Source organism: Calliopsis andreniformis, chromosome 1 (genome assembly GCF_051401765.1).
Source record: "Calliopsis andreniformis isolate RMS-2024a chromosome 1, iyCalAndr_principal, whole genome shotgun sequence".
Classification (NCBI taxonomy): domain Eukaryota; kingdom Metazoa; phylum Arthropoda; class Insecta; order Hymenoptera; family Andrenidae; genus Calliopsis; species Calliopsis andreniformis.
In genome coordinates, this window is record NC_135062.1 from 9,434,126 (window position 1) to 9,454,607 (window position 20,482).

Consider the following 20,482-nt stretch of genomic DNA (forward strand, 5'->3'; position numbering starts at 1 on the left):
AATAAAAAATGCCATTAATGTAATGTCGATTATCCAAGCTTTATGTTCTTTGAATAGAACTACTTATTATAAGACTCATCTTTTATGATTATAATTTCCATAAAAATGAGTATGTGAATCTTGAATAATATACAAAAAATATTGAATTATAGTAAATCAAAGGGCTATGTATATGTATAAGAATAATTATACCAATTTAATTTTTTCTACATTGCACCACCGATGGCTAAGCTGACTGCAGCACAAATAAATAAACAGCTGCACCAGATTAGCGAGTAACAAATTGATGCACTTCTACCTTATGCTTACTATACAATATAGTATCGAAGTGCAATTTTGGGAGTCATGTCCTATGAATAAAAGATCTTTTCATACAACTTGCTGTAACAAACATTTCGCTTCCTCATATAAAGCTGTACAAGGTTTCAATATTTCTAAATCGTAATCCACGTCCTCTTCAATATTTACATTGCTGTTCCTGTAATAAAACAATATCAATAGATATACAGTCAGACTATAATATGAGCTACTTAGATGCCAAACTGATTAACTCTATAAAACAGAAAGCAGAGAAAAGTGACAAAACGATACATAATGTAGTTTAAAATCCAACTTTAATTGGATTCCAATTGTTTGAAAGGTGATTGGTTCTGTTCTCAGATATTGAATTCTTGACTCAGAATTTAAAATTTATCAAATGCAAATTATAGTTTTATTATTTTATAGCAGTTAAATTTTTCAGTTTATGAAAAGTTAATTATTAGTCACGTGTTTAGCAATAAAAATAAAATTTTTACAGAAAGTAGACGATCAGTTTGGCTCCTGAAAGACTCATATGTTATTCAAATGAATCTATAAATTCTACTTACCTATACAAAAATTCATCCATCTCAGGTAATATATTATCGTTGTTCAAGTCACGTAAGAGACGATTTCGCTCAAGTGCAGTGTGCATAAATGCAACATTGTGAAGAAAAAAATCCGAGCGCTCTGTAAGCAAATATTAGTTAAAAATATGTATATATAATATTGTAAAAAACTTTTTTTTAAATATATCAATATACCGTCGTTGGCATATTTTTTTGCCAATTTTTTCATCAGATCGTCGCCTGCATATTTCGCGGAAACACCGATTCTATGAAGAATTGCTTTGCATTGCCAACGATTCTCTGCGTTTTGATTACATGTCGTAGGTCTTCGAAGTTGCGTTTCCTTGACTAGACTTTCCCAATCAACTCCTAACGCATCACCCAGACCTTTACCACTTGTTTTAATATCTTCTTCCAGTTCACCATCAGAAATTTCTTCGAAGTCCATCGTCTCCATGTTTTCGTCTTCCATATTTCTGTGTAAAATTTCAATCAGTCAGTCTAATTTTTGTATTTAATTCAACACGAATATTACGGTTAATTACAGAAAAAACACAATACCTGAATGACATTGTTTCAGTATTGTCTTTTCCTTTTGCATTGAAAACTGTCTCTTCAATAGTTTCTTTTGGAGACGACGGAACTGGCTCTTGTGCTGCTGTCGGAGCATCTCGTTGTATGGTATCAGGAGTTTTCTTATTGGTTTTAGTCTTGCTTGCATCAACATCCTGTAAATGTCAAGAAACGTAAGTTATTTACTATTTCATTACATTTTACTAATGTAATAGATGTATAAAAATATAACATACTGCAATATCTTCCATATTTAGTATGTCATCTGGATCATCACTGATATCGCTAAGATCACTTTCAGTGTGAAGTGTTTGCAGAGATTCGTCGATACATGTTCGTTTCGATTCGACGGAGGGAGCTTCTTTTGTTTCAGGTTTTTCTTTGGGGAGAGACTTCTTCTGAAAACTATCTGCGGATTTCTCTCGTGTTGTGGGCAGTTTACCTTCAGCTAATTCCATTAATTTTTTATTTATAGGTTCTTCTTTCATACTGCCATATAAGGATGCTTGCTTAGATGAGGTATGAACTGTACATTCATCTCTAGTTTCAGAACTATTATAAGTTCTTCTTTTACTAAAAACAAGGTAAATTATATTGCTAATTCATACTTTTGCTGTGTATAATATTGTTCAGCTCATATGAGATATAAACAAAAAAGAAGTACAATAAGATAAAGAAAACATACAATTATTATTATTATTATATAATATATGAATTAATAGCATACTTGTGTGATGTAGATTCTCCAATCTCTAATTCCTTTGACCTCTCGTTTCTATAATGACCACGAATATGTATGGATTGATTATCCCATTTTCGATCACTTGATTTCCAATCTGAAATAGAATTATCATATCTGGAGTTCCAATCTTCATCATGCACTTCCGATCGAGGAAGACTGTCCCTGCTATCCCATAATGCTCTCACTCGCCATTCTCTTTCCTCCCAATCAACAGGCCCATACGCTCGTTCTCTGCCATGTTCAACATCACGATGATGACCATCCCAGTCATCGTTAGGAACATTTTCATCTCTGATCAGAAATCAAACATAGAATAAACTCACACTATTAAGTAACTTTATAAGGAATTGCTTTTAAGAAGATTTATTTAATATATAATTATATTAATTATATTTTATACAAATGTACTGTGAACGTACCGAATTGAAGTATTACTTCTTAACTTCTCTCCAGGATACAGAGGGTGTCTATGATGATGGTGATGATGTCGATGATCATCAAAGGATGTTCTGTCCGCGGATTGAACAATATACCTAGATTCTCGAGATCTTTCCTCTCGAATCCCACGTCTCTCCTCGAAAGGACTATCGTACCTTCTTCCATCAACAGTTTTCCTTCTATCATCTTCATGTACATGATGATCACGATAGTCCAAATGAGTAGACGTTTCTTCTTGTTCGTCCCAGTGCTCAGAAATTCGGCTATAATTTCTATTATAATTTCTATCAATTTCAATCGTACGTCGTGGACTAGTTTCTCGTCTTTCAATTAAACGATCAACTTTAGTCGGCGTAACACGAGCTTGGTCGTGTTCAGATGCATGACTTCGATTATACTTCGTCCCAAATCGTCTGTGCCTCTCTCGATCGTAATGTCCAGGGTCTATTCTGTCAATCAAATTGTCTCGTGATGTCGACAACGTAGGTGGTGCAGACGAGGACGACGAGGACTGAACAGGTGGCAGTGTAGTTGCCTGGGGTGGCGCATTATGCACACTCTTGTCAAGTAAAGATGTCCTGTCTAAAGATCTTTCTCGCGGGAAACGATCTACACGATCTCTAGGCGAATTTACATCACTTTTACGAGTCGGCGCGTCTTTGTCGATAGTATTTCTATCGTACCTACTATCAATTCGTTGAGAAGACGTCCTGTCTCGATCAGAAAGCGCTTTGGTTTCCGATCGTTCTCTTTCTCTATCACTTCTACGGTCTCTAGTACCATTTTTCTCGAAACTACTGTCTTTCCCTACTATCCGTTCTTTATCCCGACTATAACGCGAATTTTTATCTATTGTTATATTTATTGACGTCGAAACCAAAGAAGGGATATCCCTGTCTCTCGCTTTGATGGATTCCTTTTCTCTGTCACGATCACGATCACGATCACGGTCACGATCACGATCCCTATCTCGGTCGCGTTCTCGATCGCGATCACGATCTCTGTCTCGGTCTCTGTCCCTCTCACGATCACGATCGCGCTCACGATCTCTATCTCGATCACGGTCTCTCTCTCGCGGACGCTCGCGACAACGTTCTTGTAATTCCTCCTTGTCTTTATCACGAGGATCACGTTGATCTCTGGTAAGCCTGGAATGCCCACGTTCATCTCTCGTGTGATCTTTGTCACGTCGTTCTCTGCTCTTTTGTCTTGTTTTCTCTCCCAAGTAAGCTTTGTCATCAAACTCTTTATTAATCCTTCTGTGACTTTCTTCTTGATTCGCCACTTGCCTGGTTTTACTGCTTTGTTCGTTTTTTCTTATGTCTTCTCTGTCTTTTGACTTGTCGCTCTTATGCGATTCGCGGTCTTTCTTTTCTACATCTCGAGATCTATTCGTAGAGATTTGTCTATCTTGAGTTTTCGGAGGGGTGGGCTCTCGTTTCGATCTCGATGATTTCTCTGGTGTACGACTGCGACGAGTTTTTGTGGAAATTGGTTCTTTCGAATGCTGGTGCTTCGATCTTTCTGACGTCGGTGGTGTTCTGGAACGTATGTCCTTGTCTTTACATTTAACTTTTAATCTTTCGTCAGTTTTTATCTTCTCGTCTATCGTACGACTTTTTTCTTTATCTTGATCTTTGACTTTATCGAACGATTTATTTTTAGTGTTGTCTTTTGACAATTCGTCTATGTCTCGCACTTTTTTATAATGCCTGTCTTCTTTGTCCACCTCCCTGTTTTTTGTCGGCTTTGGAGATTCGCTTCTGTTCCTTTCTCTAACTTTGTTGGATGTTCCATGATGCGGTACAGATACTGAGGAACCCAGCACCGTTGTTGCTGTAGATGCAACTGTTGTAGACACTGGGATTGCTGGTGATCTTGTACGAGGAGTTGATGAATGTTTTCTGGATGTTGAAGATGAACTGTATTTTTTTGCTGATTTAGCACTAGCTTCCTTTTTTGTTGAACTGCTTTCAAATTTACGTTTCTTTTTAAGTGCTGGTTTTTCATTCTTTGTTCCAAGCCTTTTCAATTTTAATCTGCCAAATATAACAAACTTTTTTAAACATTCTTAAGGAACTGTAAATCCATTTTTGTATACTATTGCAGTGAAATGTATTTTTTACGTAAATTTATAAAAAAAACAGATTGTATTTAATGAATGATAGTGAAAATAACTTACTTTCTTTTTCTTTCTTTATCTTCATCATAATCTGTAGAGCCACTATGATGTCGCTTAGATTTAATCTTTTTGACTTTCCTTCTTGAATCAGATGTTGAACTAGAAGATGAATCTTCACTACTGGAACTGCTACTACTACTAGATGTGCTTGAAGTACGAGAACTAGAGGAAGAGGTCATTGCCTTTTTCTTCTGTCTCACTTTGTCTTTTCCATGAACTTCTTTATCCTTCTTCATTTGTAACTCTAATTCCCGTTGTATTAACTGCCTACGTCTTTCCAATACCTTTTCGTCTTCGTATTCCAAATCCGTTTGATTCCACTCTTCTAGATTTAAGTCAGGACTATGCGATGTCTTTTTTACAATCTTAGAAGTAAGTCTTTTAAATGGATCCTCAATAAGCTGTACATTGATAAATTCATATGTAAATATCTATCTTTAATAAAGATGATAATACATTTTTACCTATTTGTTGTAAAATTGTAATAACTTACTCCTGTTGTACTTGCAATAGCATTATCCTTCTTGGCACGTTTTGATGGACTTATTAATGTATGAGTATTTGCATATCTAATGGTAAAATCAAAAAGAAGTCAATTATTGTATGATAACATTACACAAGCTTTTTATTGCACTTTAACTGCCAAATATTATTCATTATAATATAATGTGAAAATACAATTACATTTGTAAAATATTATGATAATAAAAAAAGAAAAGAAAGCTAATAACGTTAACAACGTAATGTTTTTATACTGATTCTGTGCAACAAAGTTTAACAAAAGCATTACTGTTATCAATACTGCTAAGAACAATCGTGCTACATATGACAAAAAATTGTAGGCCTAACATGGAGAGATATTGTAGTCCGATACCTCTGCTGACTATTGTATGCGTAAAGAACATGATGCTATAAAATAACATTTTTCAATAAATATCAACAAAAACATCGAGAAAAAAAGTAGAAATGACACCATACGAGCTTATGCATCAACTCAATATATCAAATGAGTACATAAACAATATTTTCCTATGGAGTACCATAACTTCCGAATAATGCTTACTTGCAATTTTTTCCGTACGAACAACTGCCATTTAATGCCCAGTTTCTACAATAATCCGATGAATTTTGGCCGGCAGTAACTGCTGGTTTAGTCCCCAACCTCTCAAATACACTTGGTCGACGAGAGTCTGTATTACATTTCGTAGGGTCAACCGTTATCTTTCTTATGCTTGATTTTGACATATTATCACCATAAAACAATTATGTTTTCACAATGGAAGCACATAACTGCAGCATGCAAATATTCATTTGCTATGGAACCACCATTAATAAGTCAAACATTCACAATTACGAGCACAGAGTTCCTAAAGAACCAATACAATGTTTAAGAATTAAGAAACCAAAATAACGCATTAGGTATCATAGGATCGCTTTTTTTACAAATATGCCACAATACTTATTACTTCAACATTTATACATTTATTTTGAATATCCTTAAAGCCTAACCCCTGACACGTTTTACTGAAGTACCAAAAAGCACGAAAAACATTATTGACACCATGAAGTTATGAACAAGGTACACATCGTGCCAATGTTTAGTAATAAATTTTATAGGAAAAAATACCCAGAAATATTATTCCACCAAATACGAGTAACCGAGAGTAACCTTCTAGAAACTCATTGTCAGAAGTGTGTTTGGTTTTGGTGTGTTTAAAATTTGTGAGTATAAAATAAGTATTACAATAATATTAGTTCAATTTTTTTATAAGTAGTCACTACTACTTATTAATAACATATTCTATTATTGATGAGAATAATTTACTTTGTTAATGAAAACGAAATTTTCGAAATATAAGTGTAAATGAGAATGTAAAAGGTTCAAATTTGCTAACTTGGGATGCATATAAATTAATAAATAAATATTTTTAGTTTACCGTTGTATACGTTAAAAATTATTGTAATATTTGTGTGATAGATGAGTTACATATATGTAAACAAATTTTTCCGTCATTTTTTAACTTATCATTCACAGATATAAAGATTTCAGAATTCGAATTATTTATAAATAAATTTGTTTTCTTCTTATGGATAATATCAATTAAATTAATTGTATCTGTTTGTAAATTTACTGTACACGTATCCATGAACAGTAAATTTGTAGAAATAAGTATTCAAATTGTACACAGCTACGCTTATAAACGTCAAAATATATACACTGATACATACTTTCTTGTGTACGCGTCGCGAACTCTCTTTTCGTTTCGAAACGTTGCATTGGAGATGTTTTAATGCATTAACTTTTCGCTTTAAAACTGAAATATTGTTAATATTTAGATTTCGTAATATTTAAAAGTATGTAATTGTATATATAAAGTATATATAAAAAATTAAATAACAAACAATATCAGTATCAAGAATGATATGTATCACAAAGATCTGTTTTGATATTCTTTCTTTTATTATTATCAATGAATTGTTTCAAAACCACAATAATGATATGAGTGTGTGTTGGCGTTTGTTTAACAGGGCTATTGCATTATGTCAAATTTTTGTTTAGGTTTTCATACAATGGCACATCAATGCACTTGTGGAGGCACACATGATGAGATAGAATTGGGTGTACAATATAATTTATATGAAAAGATTAATATAGAAAATGTAGAATGTTTGAATGAAGCAGAAGAAGGCAGTGGAGCTACGGTATTTAAACCATGGGAAAATAAACTAGATAGAAGCAAAGTAAGTATTATATTTACTTATTTTAATTTTATGTATGATATGACATTTTCTCATAATCATTTTTTCTGTTTTCAGTATGTCGAAAGTGATGAAGAAAATGAACTGCTATTTAATATTCCGTATGTCTTTTTTATTTATACATTTTCATCAATAATGTGAGTAAATGTAATTTTCATTCCTCCTCAGTTTTACAGGGAATATTAAGCTAAAAGGCATTATTGTTATCGGAGGTGAGGATGATCTTAATCCAAATAAAGTAAGATTGTACGTATCTCTTGCTCTCTCTAAGTCTTTAATTTTGAAATATATAACACAAAAATTTTTGTATAAAATATGTTAAAATATTGTTGGATTATAGGTATAAGAATCGACCAAACATGACATTTGATGAAGTGAGCACAGAACCAGAACAAGAATTTGAATTATGTGTGGATACATATGGACTACATGAATATGATACTAAGTATGTATAATGTATTATATTATTTAGTAATTTAATTGAACAAATAAACTATGGATTATAATCTATGGTAAAAATAAGAGAAAGATGATTTTATGATTTAGAATAAGTACAAATGGCAAACTATATTCTTAACAAATAACTTAAACAGTTAATTGAACATAAATTTATTTTTCTGAAACTTGAGGTAACAAGTTTTACTACAAAATGGCATTAACATGTTCCTTTATTTGATATTTCAGAGTTGTAAAATTTTCATCAGTGCATCATTTGACTTTACATTTTGTTGGTGCTCAAAGATCAGATAAAATAAAGATCTACTATATTGGATTGAAAGGGGAATGGTCACCTGGTCATCAACATGGTGTTACTATATGCACTTATGAATTACATCCCCAAATAAGCGATCATCCACGAGAGCATGATGATATGGATAGAGCAATCAGTTGATTTTGTGGTAACAAATTGACAAAAAATCAATTCTATATAATGGAATAATATAATTCAAACATAATAAATATTTAAACTCAAATGTATAACTTCTTTTATTCTTACTCTTAATTAGTATATGTTATTTGTAATATTTAACAGGGTATGTGAAAATAACCAGATATGTTTACTCTCAATTTATGATATGGTGTCGCGATAGCAAACGTTTTATCAAAATTCCAGGCTCATTCTTTTATCTGGGAGGTACTCCTATACGCGTTCACTGACCTACAATTTTTACTTTTCGTTTTCGGCCACTATTTAAAATTTGATTTATATATTTATGTATATTTGTTTTTACAACGAAAAATTAACAAAAAGTGATCCATTGGAAGTGAAGAAGAACAGAAACAATGAAGACACTTAAATTACTTCAAAGTATCGTATATTCCATATTTTTTAATCATTTAAATTAAATCTTTGATTTATATTTTTAGCAGTCTAATTCTTAATATCTTAAATTCTTTTTTAGTTATCTATAATACGTCTGTAAGGAATTCTTAAAATTCGAAACGTGACCGACTTTCAAATTATTCCGTATTTCTGGGAGGCCCATTGGACTGAAATGTTTTCAAATTATTTCCTCTTATTATAATAATACAGTAAGCATATCATTGAACGTTTCACAGTAGTTTCTTATTATGCATATCGAGCTTTCGGTATCATCCAAAACAACGTGCTTCTCGGCGTCTGCCGGGATCTCCCCTTCTCTTCTTCATTCTTCCCTTCCACTATAAGCACCAACTTGACGCGGGTACTTGGTATCGCGGGTAACGACGTTCACTAAGTTCCACGCTTGCAACTCATGGCACACACGACTGTCGGCTCCTCCGTCGAGACAAGCAAGCGAGACAAAAAAAGTGCAAGCGAAAATGTCGCCTGTGAATCAATGGACCACTCTTCGACACCAGGTGAAACGCAACCCGTGCCACCGGATGGGGGATGGGGCTACTTCGTCGTCCTCGCATCCTTCTTAATTCACGTAATTAGTATGTGATTTACTTATTCTATTATGATCTATAATTGAAGATGGTCATTAGTGACAAGTTATCTCAACATCTCTTCTAATATTAGATTCAAATCTTCTAAGAGAAGACACATTGCTAAGATACATTTATTTAAATGCAACACTGTGGATAGCGCTCTTCTTTCTTATCAATTCTACTATTATTTTCTTTAGCTTCTCTTTTACAAAAAAAGATTATAAAAGTATTTTGGTTGACTGTCGTCACGTACCGATTCTTTTCAATTTAAATGTTTATGTTTGATCATTCATAATTTCAGAATTTTTCGATGTCCTCGTGTTTGAAAAATGTTATCACCGCGATATTGTTGCCATTTTTGGTCGCATCTTGAACGTAATAATTAAATGAACCATATTTCATTATACAGCGTGATATTCGATTGGTAGATACACAGGAAATTTCATTAATGAAAGTTGCACGGGTTTTGCTCTTGACATTGATACTGTATCAAAAATAGTTTAATCTCGGAAGAGAACGGATCGAGCATTAGTAAGTTAGATTAGTAACATATTTCTTTCGATCCGTAAATAAATATCGATTAATGAATGAAAATTAACATCGATCCTTATTAATTTTACAATTTTCTTTTCAATTTAATTATCAAATTAAAATGCATTACTGACTTTCGAATCTTGACTCTAATTTACAAATCAGAATTTTTTTTAATGCATAGACCTCTCTTTAAAGATTAAATTATTCTATATTAAAATCCTTGCCACCTTTATTTTTAATTTTCTATCAATTTTAATTTCAGCAAAACAAAATCGAATGATACCTATATAAGATTTCTCTCAAGATGTTGCTTACATATAATAGAATTGCTTGTATCGTGAACTTCTATCAAATAGAGAGTATCAGCTGTACACAAAGTATGAACACTTTGAGTACCACCATATAAGTACCACTCACAGCATCATCCAGTTTCATTCGAACAAAGCGCGATCAAATCGAGCAAAGTCCTTTGGTTCCTTTACTTTCTATCTCGTATGGATTCCAAAGAACTGATACGATGACTCAGAAGGGGAGAAGAGAGATACTCGAGATCATCGACGTGCCTCTCGCGAAAGTAGTGGACGCGCGTGGCACGCACGTGGATGACTGATTACTTTCCGATCCCAGAAATGGAGTGCAATCAAACGCGGAAATTCAGGAGCGTGTCGAATCGCAAGAAAACATATTTATCAGCAACACAATCGTACGAGTAACAAGACGACCTTGCGAACGTACTCGCGCGTGCATCTGCATTGCCCTCACACTTCCGCGGACGTTATTTTGGGTAAATTTCCTCCTGTTCTTTGACCTTACGGAAACACAAGCATCTCAATGCAAATACGTGCCACAAACAATAATTATTCCTTCTTTATGACACACGCGACTACCTCATCAAGTATTTGATAAATATTTACGTTTAATCGCCGCAACTATTTCTTCGCGGGCTGCAGTTGCAATTGGAGTCAATGTTGATATACTATCGATCCATCAGCGATACACTAACTCCGTTTTTCCTAGCAACGATTTAAGCGAAGCAAGAATAAATAACGTAGAATTACATAATTTTATCTGCATTTCATTTTTCGCTGATATCGACGAAATTAATATGAGTTTGAGGTTTTATCGCGTGGTCATGACTTTCAGTCACCTCGACAAATATAGTTTGTCTATGATTTAGTTCACAATTTTGGTATTTTAGTCTTTTGGAAAATGGCGTATACAGTAATTATAATAGCGTATGGAGCATCAGTGACGAGAAAATTGGGGTAACGGGGTTATCGATATTAATGAGAGCGTGATAGGAAGAGGATGATCCTCTCTGGAATTGTTTCACTGTCAGAAAGTACGCGTTTCTCGTAAATAAATTTAGCGGGCTCGCCTCCGATATAATACAAAATAAATCTAGTAATTGAATCATCGTTTCGTCATTCGGTTAATATACTTTATCTGACGCATGTGCAGAAAAATCTGCATGTTCGTGAAAGTTTTGATTACGCGCGACAGTGATATACAAAATCGGGCCACGATACGGACAGCATATTTTCGACTGTTTCAAGATACACTGTATTCATTTCACTTTGTTTTAATGTGGAAGGATGTGAAATACAGTAGTTGTTTGCTAGAAGCTCGCTACTCGATACAAGCAATTTCATATTTAAAAAAAAGAACAATAAATTTATATTATTCGATGAACTGCATAAAAATGAGGAAACTTGAGATGTATTATTAAATTTAAAATTTCAAATAATCGGTTACGTGAAACTTATAATGCACGCAGTTTTAATTTTTATCATTAATTACTATAGTATATTAATAGATCGATTGTCCTCCTCCTTCCTCTTCCAAATGCATCGTAAACTATTTTGTATCATACAAGATTTTTAAAAATATCATTTGTACTCCACTATTTGGTATAGATTTGGAATTTTCCGAATCTTTATCAAAAACATTCCATAAATAGAATCCATTTTGCTCCTCTAATTATCGTGAAGAGTATGAATATCAAGGATGCAACGAAACAATATATTTGTCGTTCCATCGTTATCTACATTTGATTTATTTTTACTATGGAATTCACTGCAATACGATGGTGTGTAGTATAGGCACTTTTTGATAAGAAATTTATCCGAAAAATAGTAAATTAAATACTATTAGTACATAGTTTGAATATTATAAACTAAGGGATATTTCACTTGTATCTTTCAGAAGAATTGTTACCTTTTTATACAGGGTGTTTAACTATAGGTGTCAGAAATATTACGAGATGCTTCTATATGATAAAATAAGACGGAAACGAAGGTAGACGAAATTGTGTTTGTAACTTCGTTTCCGAGCTATTAATTGTTGAGCAAACACCTAAAACACGCGTGAAATGTGTCTGACTCGAGACTCATTCTACTGACTTCACTGTATCTGATTTAGGGCATACTCTTTTGACATCTCTGTCTTGAGATCTGTTCTACTGATTTTGCTATGTCTAACTTGAGATTGATTCACAAACAGTTTCAGCAGACTGATTCAAAAATTAGACAAACTTCACGCGAATTTCATACGAGAATGGTAATTTTAGACGTTTTTACAACAATTAACAATTCTAAAACGAAGACTCAATTGCAACTTTGTCATTTTTGATTGTCGACCGCTTTTGACATGTAAAATCGCCTTTTAAAATTTCTGACACCTATTCTTGAACACTCTGTATATCTCTTTATGGTTTGAAAAAAAATTAATGATTTGTTTTTTCATATTGCAGCGGATGGCGTGACTTATTCCTTTGGTGTCATTTACTTGGAACTTCTCTACTATTTTGAAGGAGGAAAGGGTGCAACCGCATGGATCGCGTCAATTTTAGTAGGAGTTACCTTATGCTCAGGTAATTTATTATTACCATTTTTCTTTTTCTCGAGTATTCTTAAGAACATTAACAAAATTTTGTTAAAGGTCCCATATCGGGTTGGTTCGTAAACAAATATGGATGTCGAACAGTAACAATAGCTGGTTCTATATTGGCGAGCGCATGTTTGCTGGCAAGCATGTGGGCCCAGCACATTGTGACCCTTTATTTCACGATCGGCTTAGGCACAGGTAAAATGAAGAAGAAACTCTTATATAAACGGAATATATAAAGAAACAATAAAAAAAGGTTGCTTAGCAAACACTGCTAAAAAAAATTATAGCATAGACAAATTTTAAACAAAAATTGGCCCAACTTTGACTGAGGATAACTCCGCGAAAAATTGTCGTAGGATCTTGATCTGTTTCTTAAAATAAAGCCTGAAGTCTTTACTTTAAAAGACTGTGTCTTGATTTTAAGTTTAATGTACCTCTAATACTGTCACTACTTAAATCTGGCGGCAGGTTTGACATGTTAAAAATTCCAAAGTTTGTCAGAATGTACCGAGTTGTTACAATTTTTTTCGGAGATGACGTTTAGAATGGTATAAAATTCGAACCTTCCTCTTTGATTTAAAACAAAAATCAAATCACTGCGTTTTTTCTCGCAAAGTTGCAACACTTCAAAGTAGTGCTTGCATTTTTATAGCGCATGAGGTAGTTGTAACGTCAGCGGTATATGATAAAAATCCAAGGGCTACAATAAAGCGTTATAACTGTACAAAAAAACCACATCGACTTGCTTTTTGCTGTAAATTAAAGGGGATGGTTCGAATTTGATGTCACTCTAAACATCACCCCGTGCATTTCGTCAAAATTCATAATTGTTAATATAACAAACATGCCCTCCGATTTAAGAAGTTGAAAAGGGTGGAAAGAAAGGTTGGAAAGAGTGGAAAAGGTGCATTAAACTTAAAATCAAGATATACTATCTTAAAGTAAAGACTTCAGACTTTAATTTCAAAAAAAAAAAAAAGAAAAAAGATCATGATCCTACGACAATTTTTCGTGGAGTTATTGTCAGTCAAAGTTGGGCTAAAATTTTGTTATGCCATAATTTTTTCGGCAGTATACTTTTTTATCTCGTATAAATTAAAGTATGAGAATGATTCTGCAGGCTTAGGTTTTGGCTTAATTTATTTACCTGCAATCGTAAGCGTCACCTGCTATTTCGAAAAATATCGTTCCCTTGCAACGGGAATTGCTGTATGCGGCTCTGGTTTGGGTACTTTAGTCTTCGCTCCATGCTTAGAGTACCTAATAACGGCATACGGTTGGCGAGGAACGATTATGATCTGCTCTGGGATCGTGTTGAATTGCATCGTCCTTGGGGCACTCTTTAGGCCTCTTGAAACAAGCAAACAACAAAAGAAATGTTCTCCAGAGGTACAGGATTCTTGTATGTATTATTGTAAGAAATATAATAATGTAGAATACATTGTACAACAGACAACACTGTAGACTTTTGGATGTTCATTATAATTTTTATATAGTATAAATGCATTCGTTATAAATGCAATGCTTTGTATAAAATACAAAGAAATTTTTTGCAATCAATTGCTAATAATTGGGAGTGTACAGATATTCTAGATTATGAGTTCGGAATAAGTCGGGAACTTCTTTCTGGATCGAGAGGTACCTCTCAGTACTCCTACTAATGATTAATCATTTTTATAGTTGATAGTAAATATTTGTACATTTACTAGCCTACATTCACTATACTTATTAACTTTACTTCGTGTAAAAGAAGTTTTTTTTTAGAATCTGTCTTTCTGTATAATGTTATGTAAAACAATTCATTTCTAATATTCCCACAGAATTCCTTGGAGAAAAGTGTTCAAGAATGCTCAACTAATTCACATACCATGGAAGAAAGTACAAAATGGCACACAGTTAGTTTTCAAAAGGAGAATAACAGTGTTACAATAACATCTGCTCTTAGTCAGCCTGTTTTAAATTCGAAAGATATACTATACCTAAACAGTTTGGAGGATATTCATAAAGAACCGTTTGTATTTTTTTTATATACAGTTTTCGTTTTCGTCCATTACATTTACTCAGAAAAAAATTATATTATTAATGAGAACTACATTTACAGTTTAAATTTAGTACGAAAATATAATGAAGAAATGGATCACACACTTGCATCCATAACACCGGCAATTAATAAGACAGAATACTCAAAAACAACTAACAAAAAATGTAAAGTTGCTGCTAAGCGAAATACGAGTTTTCTGCAGCAAATGTTGAGTACATCTATGCTAAAGGACCCAGTATTTATTTTGTTTACATTCTCCAATTTCTGCACCAGTATTGGATTTTATATACCATATGTGTATGTATTGGTATGTACATATGTTGTATTTTTATTTTAAAAAAATACTTTTAATGCAAAAAATATTCGAGTTGCAAATATAATATTTTTGTGTGAATTTTTTTATCGATTACATTTCAAAAACTTTGTATTACAAAACATTATACATTGTAAGAACTTTTTATACAGCCTCAAGCCGAGGAACAAGGAATTAATAAAAAGGATGCAAGTTATCTTCTTTCAGTAATTGGAATTGCTAATACTGTGGGGCGTATAATTTTAGGATATGTGTCAGATAAACCATGGGTTAATCGATTGTTAGTATATAACTTATGTCTCACACTATGTGGTATTGGTAAGTATATTTTATAAAATTTTAGTTACCAAGCTTTTGAAATAAAAAAAAGGATCTAATATTAGAAATAATTGAATAATATTTGCTATTGTCTCACTTTTATAGCTACAATTCTTAGTACATTGTGTACGTCTTTCATAATGTTTGCAATATATTCCTCTGTATATGGATTTACATCTGGCGCTTATGTTGGTCTTACATCTGTAATATTAGTAGATTTATTGGGTTTGAAAAATTTGACAAATGCTTTTGGTCTACTTCTATTGTTTCAAGGTTTCGCATCACTCTTAGGGTCACCTATCGCAGGTATAATTATACATTTAAAATTGATCATTTCAACCTTTCAAGTTTTCGAATGTTTCTTCCTCTTTTAGGATGGTTATATGACGCACTGAAATCTTACAACCCTGGATTTTTTACTGCTGGCGGCATGATTACCATCAGTGGATTAATGTTATTTTTTATACCTTTGATACAAAGAAAAAAACCGAAAAATGTAAATGAAAAACTGAAAACCACAATAAACACTGAAACTGCCTAAAGTAATTTTTTACTATAGTGTGTAAGTTGATCATTCCTTCAAATAGCAGTATCAAACTATTTATACCTATCTAAATTATAAACATTGTCAGTGATCGATAAATAAAAATTAATTATAAACAAATAAAAAAAATGTTAAAATTTAAAAGTTATAAAATGTTGTACAGTTTAAGTACTGAAGTAGAAAAAGTAAAAGTAATATGATGAAAAATAATGTAAGATAATATCATTTTTGCAAGATTTTTAAAATCTTAGAGAAATTTTTTATTTTTTTATTGTACATTGTATAAAATAATTCTGATTAGTACATACTTAATTCTTAATGGTTTCCTTACATATTACGCGTTCTTTCTTTTGGATTTAATATTCTTTAATAAAATTCGCACACTAAAAAAACATTATTAAATTAATTAATTTTAATTAAAAAATTAACTTTTGTTTATTTTAAAAAGGGCTAAACGCAATTAAATGAATATTAGTATTAGTTGTGAATATTTAGACTGATTTAATTACGTTGAAAAATTTATTTTCTTGAATTTTTTCCAACTTTAATTTACTTGTAGGCATTGTTACATTATAAATATAAAAAACAAATAATAAAGATATTATATACATATATACTGTAAAGAATTTTGCTCTTCAAAATTAAAAGATCATTACAGGCGAATTTGTACCTTTATCTGTGACTTGTCTCCATGCTCAGATTGATTACTACTTTCTTCAGATCCTGTAGATTCTTGATTACTACTTTCTTCAGATCCTGTAGATTCTTGATTACTACTTTCTTCAGATCCTGTAGATTCTTGATTACTACTTTCTTCAGATTTTTTAGATTCTCGATTACTACTTCTTTCCATATCTTTTATTCTTTTTACTACTTCCCGGGGTATTCTCATACCTTCAGCTTTTAAATGGAATATTAACTGAAATATTAACATAGATCATAAAATATTTTATACACTTCATAATAAGTAAAAATATAATTAACAATTGTCGTACATATTGTAATTGTCTGACATGAAATGGATAATCATCCATTAAGTCCATTAATTGTGTTTTTATGGGTACAACCGGTTCAATTGTAGATTTGTCATTAGTTGATAATGCTTCTATATTTATATATTTGCATTTTTTTAAGTTCTTGCTAATATACAAGAAACTGTTCACATCATTGTTTAAGATGAAAGAGCTTCTAACATTTTGTCCTAGTACCTTATAATAATAACAACTTGGATATTTGTTCACTGAAAAAAGTACACACTAATTGACTATTTTACATTTAATGACATAACAGAGAAAAAGGTGATACTAGATATAAAATTACATACAAAACTTTTTCATATAATCCTTCATTTTTAATTAATTTGAGTTTAAGAATTTTTCCAATATACATGCACTTGAGCAAATTTCATTTCTTAAAATTTCTTAGATAGAAGAGTTTTATTTGTTATTTACATTTAAATTAAAACTATTATAATATTGTTGTCTACAGAGAAATTTATAGATATGTATACAACTGAAGAATTTCTAAATTAGACTTTTTCTAAACTGAAGCTTTTATACAAAACAATTTTAGTAATTTTTTTCAATTATCACAACAAATATGGTTTATATTAAATATAACAAACGAATACATTTTACTTACTATAATGTACTGCTTGAGGTAATTTGTGTATTTTTAAAAATGATAATATCATAGCATTATCTATTATTATGTAATGTATTCCAAGTTTTATCAATTTACTTCTTAATTCATATACTTTTTCAAATGAGTATGGTATAACATAATTAGCAATTGTATCAATACAAGGTAGTACATGAAATTTATTTATCATAGCACGAAGAATACCTAGAATACCTTCAAATAAAAAAATACTTGCATCACTGTGCTCATAGTGCTTGAAATTTCTTAATACGAAATACTTACCCTTATAATCGTACTTCTGTGCTTTTCTAATAAGAAGAGGCCAGAAAAAATGTGGCTTTATCGTGTGATATAGTCTACATATCTCCAGCAAGTGAAAACATTGGTCATCATTATTATGAAAAAACGAGTAGTACAATGCCAGCAAAAGAGGCTTTTCACACATCTTTTCCTTTTTCAAAGATTGACATATAGCAACAATTTTAGTTAAATTCTGAAATGATAAATACATAAAATAATTAACACAAAAAGAAATAAAACAGTATAATTTTCTTCTTACCGTGTCATGGTTAATTAGGTTTTGTAAAATTAAATTCATGAATTGTACATTCCTAATCCGTAACAGTATGTTCATAACTACATCTATTTGATTATTATTTATTAATTTTAATAAAAGTAAAAATTCATCATTAGAATATAAAGATGATTCTTTTAGATACGTATACATCTGAAATAAAGTTCTTGATACATTATGTTTTAATATACATATGCAGTAGTACATGTACTTTTTTTTAATACTTATGAATGTTCTTACAGTATTAATATGTTCCATATGCTTATTTACAGCTAATGTATAAATCACATGTATGATAATCCTATTTGACAGGCTTATCTTGTTTGAATTATATACATGGATTAATTCCTTAATTTTAGCTATATTATTAACTTTAGCATAAGCGCACATAACAGCATTGTACATATCTACACTAAGTTCACCTGAACTACCTTCCAAACCATTCAAAATGTGATTTATACTATCGAAATCTCTGAAACATTACACAGATTGCTCTATTTAATATGACCATTCAATTTTCTTCACTGTCAATATGTATAGAGATGCCAAAAAGACTTTAATAATAAAAGATTAAATCATATGAAATTGTAGACAACTTTTTTTTAACATAGTAGGACATAAAAGTAGGAAAAATATTTTCTGGCTGGTCGCTCTTTATAAGACAACAATAAAATTAAATACATTGTATGTCTAATTAAGGTATACACATCTCTACAGTAATCATTCAATATGCATGTCTTTACCCAACTTGAGAATATCCTAATATCAATGAACTACGAACAGCTTCGGTTACAGATAAATCTGATTTTTCCATATGTTTCACAATTTCTAGGGCCTCTTCAATATTTCCTTTTCTACAATAATATTCTATGCATTTTTCGTATGTATTAATATTTGGATCAATATTTTCATTAATCATTTCTTCTAATAATTCCTTAGGAGAAAAATCATAATCGTTACTTAAATATATTTGTAGAAGTGCATTATAATGTGTAACATCCATTTGGACATCTATAAAATACGTATATTACAATTAATATAAAAGGCAAACTAATCAAATATTATATTATGGTAAACATACTGCATATCTGTAAATGGCTCCATAAATATTTTCCAAATATCAGTCTTTCTTTTGGTAAACAATCCATTATATTATTACACCATTCAAGCAATAAAAATGCTCGGTAACTACCTATATCATCTGAAACAAAAATCTTCATAATAAGCTGAACAATTATTACATTTTGTTTGTAGAGTGAAACAATGATATAAATTTTAGTAAAACCTAAATTACAAAAATTTACAACACGAAATGAAATTTAATGAATAATGAATGACAAATATATAAAATACAGAAAACAAACATGAATTGTTACGATTAGAAAATGTTACAATTTATATGTCATATATTTACCTGCAGTACTTATCCCGTTTAAAACATTTTCGAGACTGCTTTTTGGTATCCATCCTTGTGTTGATGTAATTATTTTTAAATTAAGAAATTTTTCAGCTGTCAATAACAGCGACTGTTTAGTATAAATCTGAGATTGTGAATTAGCGTTCCTAATGAAATGTTATTCATTATAAATTATTTTAAAATTAAATACATTACAAAAAACTAACCTCGTTATGAGAACCAATGGAACGCGATACCATTGAATTACAAAATTTGTTGTTTTCGTGTTTAGATTATATAGCCTTTTATTTGGTAATTGTGCGAAATACATTATACATCGTAATAAAGTACTTGTCATGATATCTAAAGTACGATAAATTTATTAAAAGTTTAGAGTCTCTAAAGTCTAACCTACTTTAGATCAGAAATCATGCTTGTATAAAGAAAAATTTATCTGTGGTGAACTTCCTTAGTTGTAGAGTTTTAGTTTTTATAATATTAATCAATATATTTCTTTTTTATTATTAATCAATATTAATAAATATATTTATTTTAGCTTACTAAAATTAACATAATCAACTTAAAACAAAGTATCTCAAAGCTGATTATAAACATTTACCACTGTACTTTTCAAATTTATAGTTACCAATTTTTGGTACTGATTTCTTAATCTAATATCAGATAACTAATAATAATGTATGTACATTAAATTCTGTAAAATTTAAAATAATAAGACAAATAGGACAAAAATAAT

The 20,482-nt window shown here is 31.2% G+C and overlaps 4 protein-coding genes across 9 annotated transcripts; 2 read left to right on the forward strand and 2 right to left on the reverse strand.

The window, feature by feature from the left end:
- Position 1: 1 nt before the first annotated feature.
- Positions 2-6,343, reverse strand: LOC143181079 (uncharacterized). The gene is made up of 10 exons (XM_076381287.1): positions 5,868-6,343; positions 5,298-5,373; positions 4,805-5,205; positions 2,604-4,661; positions 2,170-2,475; positions 1,679-2,015; positions 1,431-1,597; positions 1,065-1,345; positions 870-990; positions 2-478 (listed from the first exon to the last, which is right to left on the reverse strand). Exons 1-10 carry the CDS (start codon positions 6,047-6,049, stop codon positions 370-372), a joined length of 4,038 nt encoding a protein of 1,345 aa, XP_076237402.1. The 5' UTR covers positions 6,050-6,343; the 3' UTR covers positions 2-369.
- A 95-nt stretch (positions 6,344-6,438) lies between these two features.
- LOC143181147 (PITH domain-containing protein GA19395) lies at positions 6,439-8,538 on the forward strand. Of its 2 annotated transcripts, none has more exons than XM_076381409.1 (6): positions 6,439-6,526; positions 7,365-7,546; positions 7,622-7,665; positions 7,733-7,810; positions 7,905-8,009; positions 8,249-8,538. In XM_076381409.1, exons 2-6 carry the CDS (start codon positions 7,376-7,378, stop codon positions 8,454-8,456), a joined length of 606 nt encoding a protein of 201 aa, XP_076237524.1. In that variant the 5' UTR covers positions 6,439-6,526; positions 7,365-7,375; the 3' UTR covers positions 8,457-8,538. The 2 variants fall into 2 exon arrangements, with proteins under 2 accessions (XP_076237524.1, XP_076237534.1); XM_076381419.1 differs by lacking the exon at positions 6,439-6,526 and adding an exon at positions 7,023-7,159.
- LOC143181098 (monocarboxylate transporter 5-like) lies at positions 8,465-16,119 on the forward strand. 5 transcript variants are annotated; one of them, XM_076381331.1, is made up of 10 exons: positions 8,465-8,598; positions 8,679-9,484; positions 12,765-12,884; positions 12,953-13,096; positions 14,022-14,290; positions 14,722-14,912; positions 15,003-15,249; positions 15,408-15,573; positions 15,679-15,879; positions 15,948-16,119. In XM_076381331.1, exons 2-10 carry the CDS (start codon positions 9,301-9,303, stop codon positions 16,112-16,114), a joined length of 1,689 nt encoding a protein of 562 aa, XP_076237446.1. In that variant the 5' UTR covers positions 8,465-8,598; positions 8,679-9,300; the 3' UTR covers positions 16,115-16,119. The 5 variants fall into 5 exon arrangements, with proteins under 5 accessions (XP_076237446.1, XP_076237437.1, XP_076237461.1 ...); XM_076381322.1 differs by lacking the exon at positions 8,465-8,598 and having other exon boundaries at positions 8,672-8,873; positions 8,968-9,484; XM_076381346.1 differs by lacking the exon at positions 8,465-8,598 and having other exon boundaries at positions 8,672-9,484; positions 15,679-15,875.
- Positions 16,120-16,365: 246 nt separating this feature from the next.
- Bsf (bicoid stability factor) lies at positions 16,366-20,161 on the reverse strand. Its single transcript, XM_076381309.1, has 11 exons — positions 19,956-20,161; positions 19,747-19,895; positions 19,414-19,533; positions 19,076-19,343; positions 18,573-18,804; positions 18,318-18,485; positions 18,041-18,251; positions 17,759-17,971; positions 17,113-17,357; positions 16,788-17,036; positions 16,366-16,500 (listed from the first exon to the last, which is right to left on the reverse strand). Exons 1-11 carry the CDS (start codon positions 20,084-20,086, stop codon positions 16,474-16,476), a joined length of 2,013 nt encoding a protein of 670 aa, XP_076237424.1. The 5' UTR covers positions 20,087-20,161; the 3' UTR covers positions 16,366-16,473.
- Between the last annotated feature and the right edge of the window lie 321 nt (positions 20,162-20,482).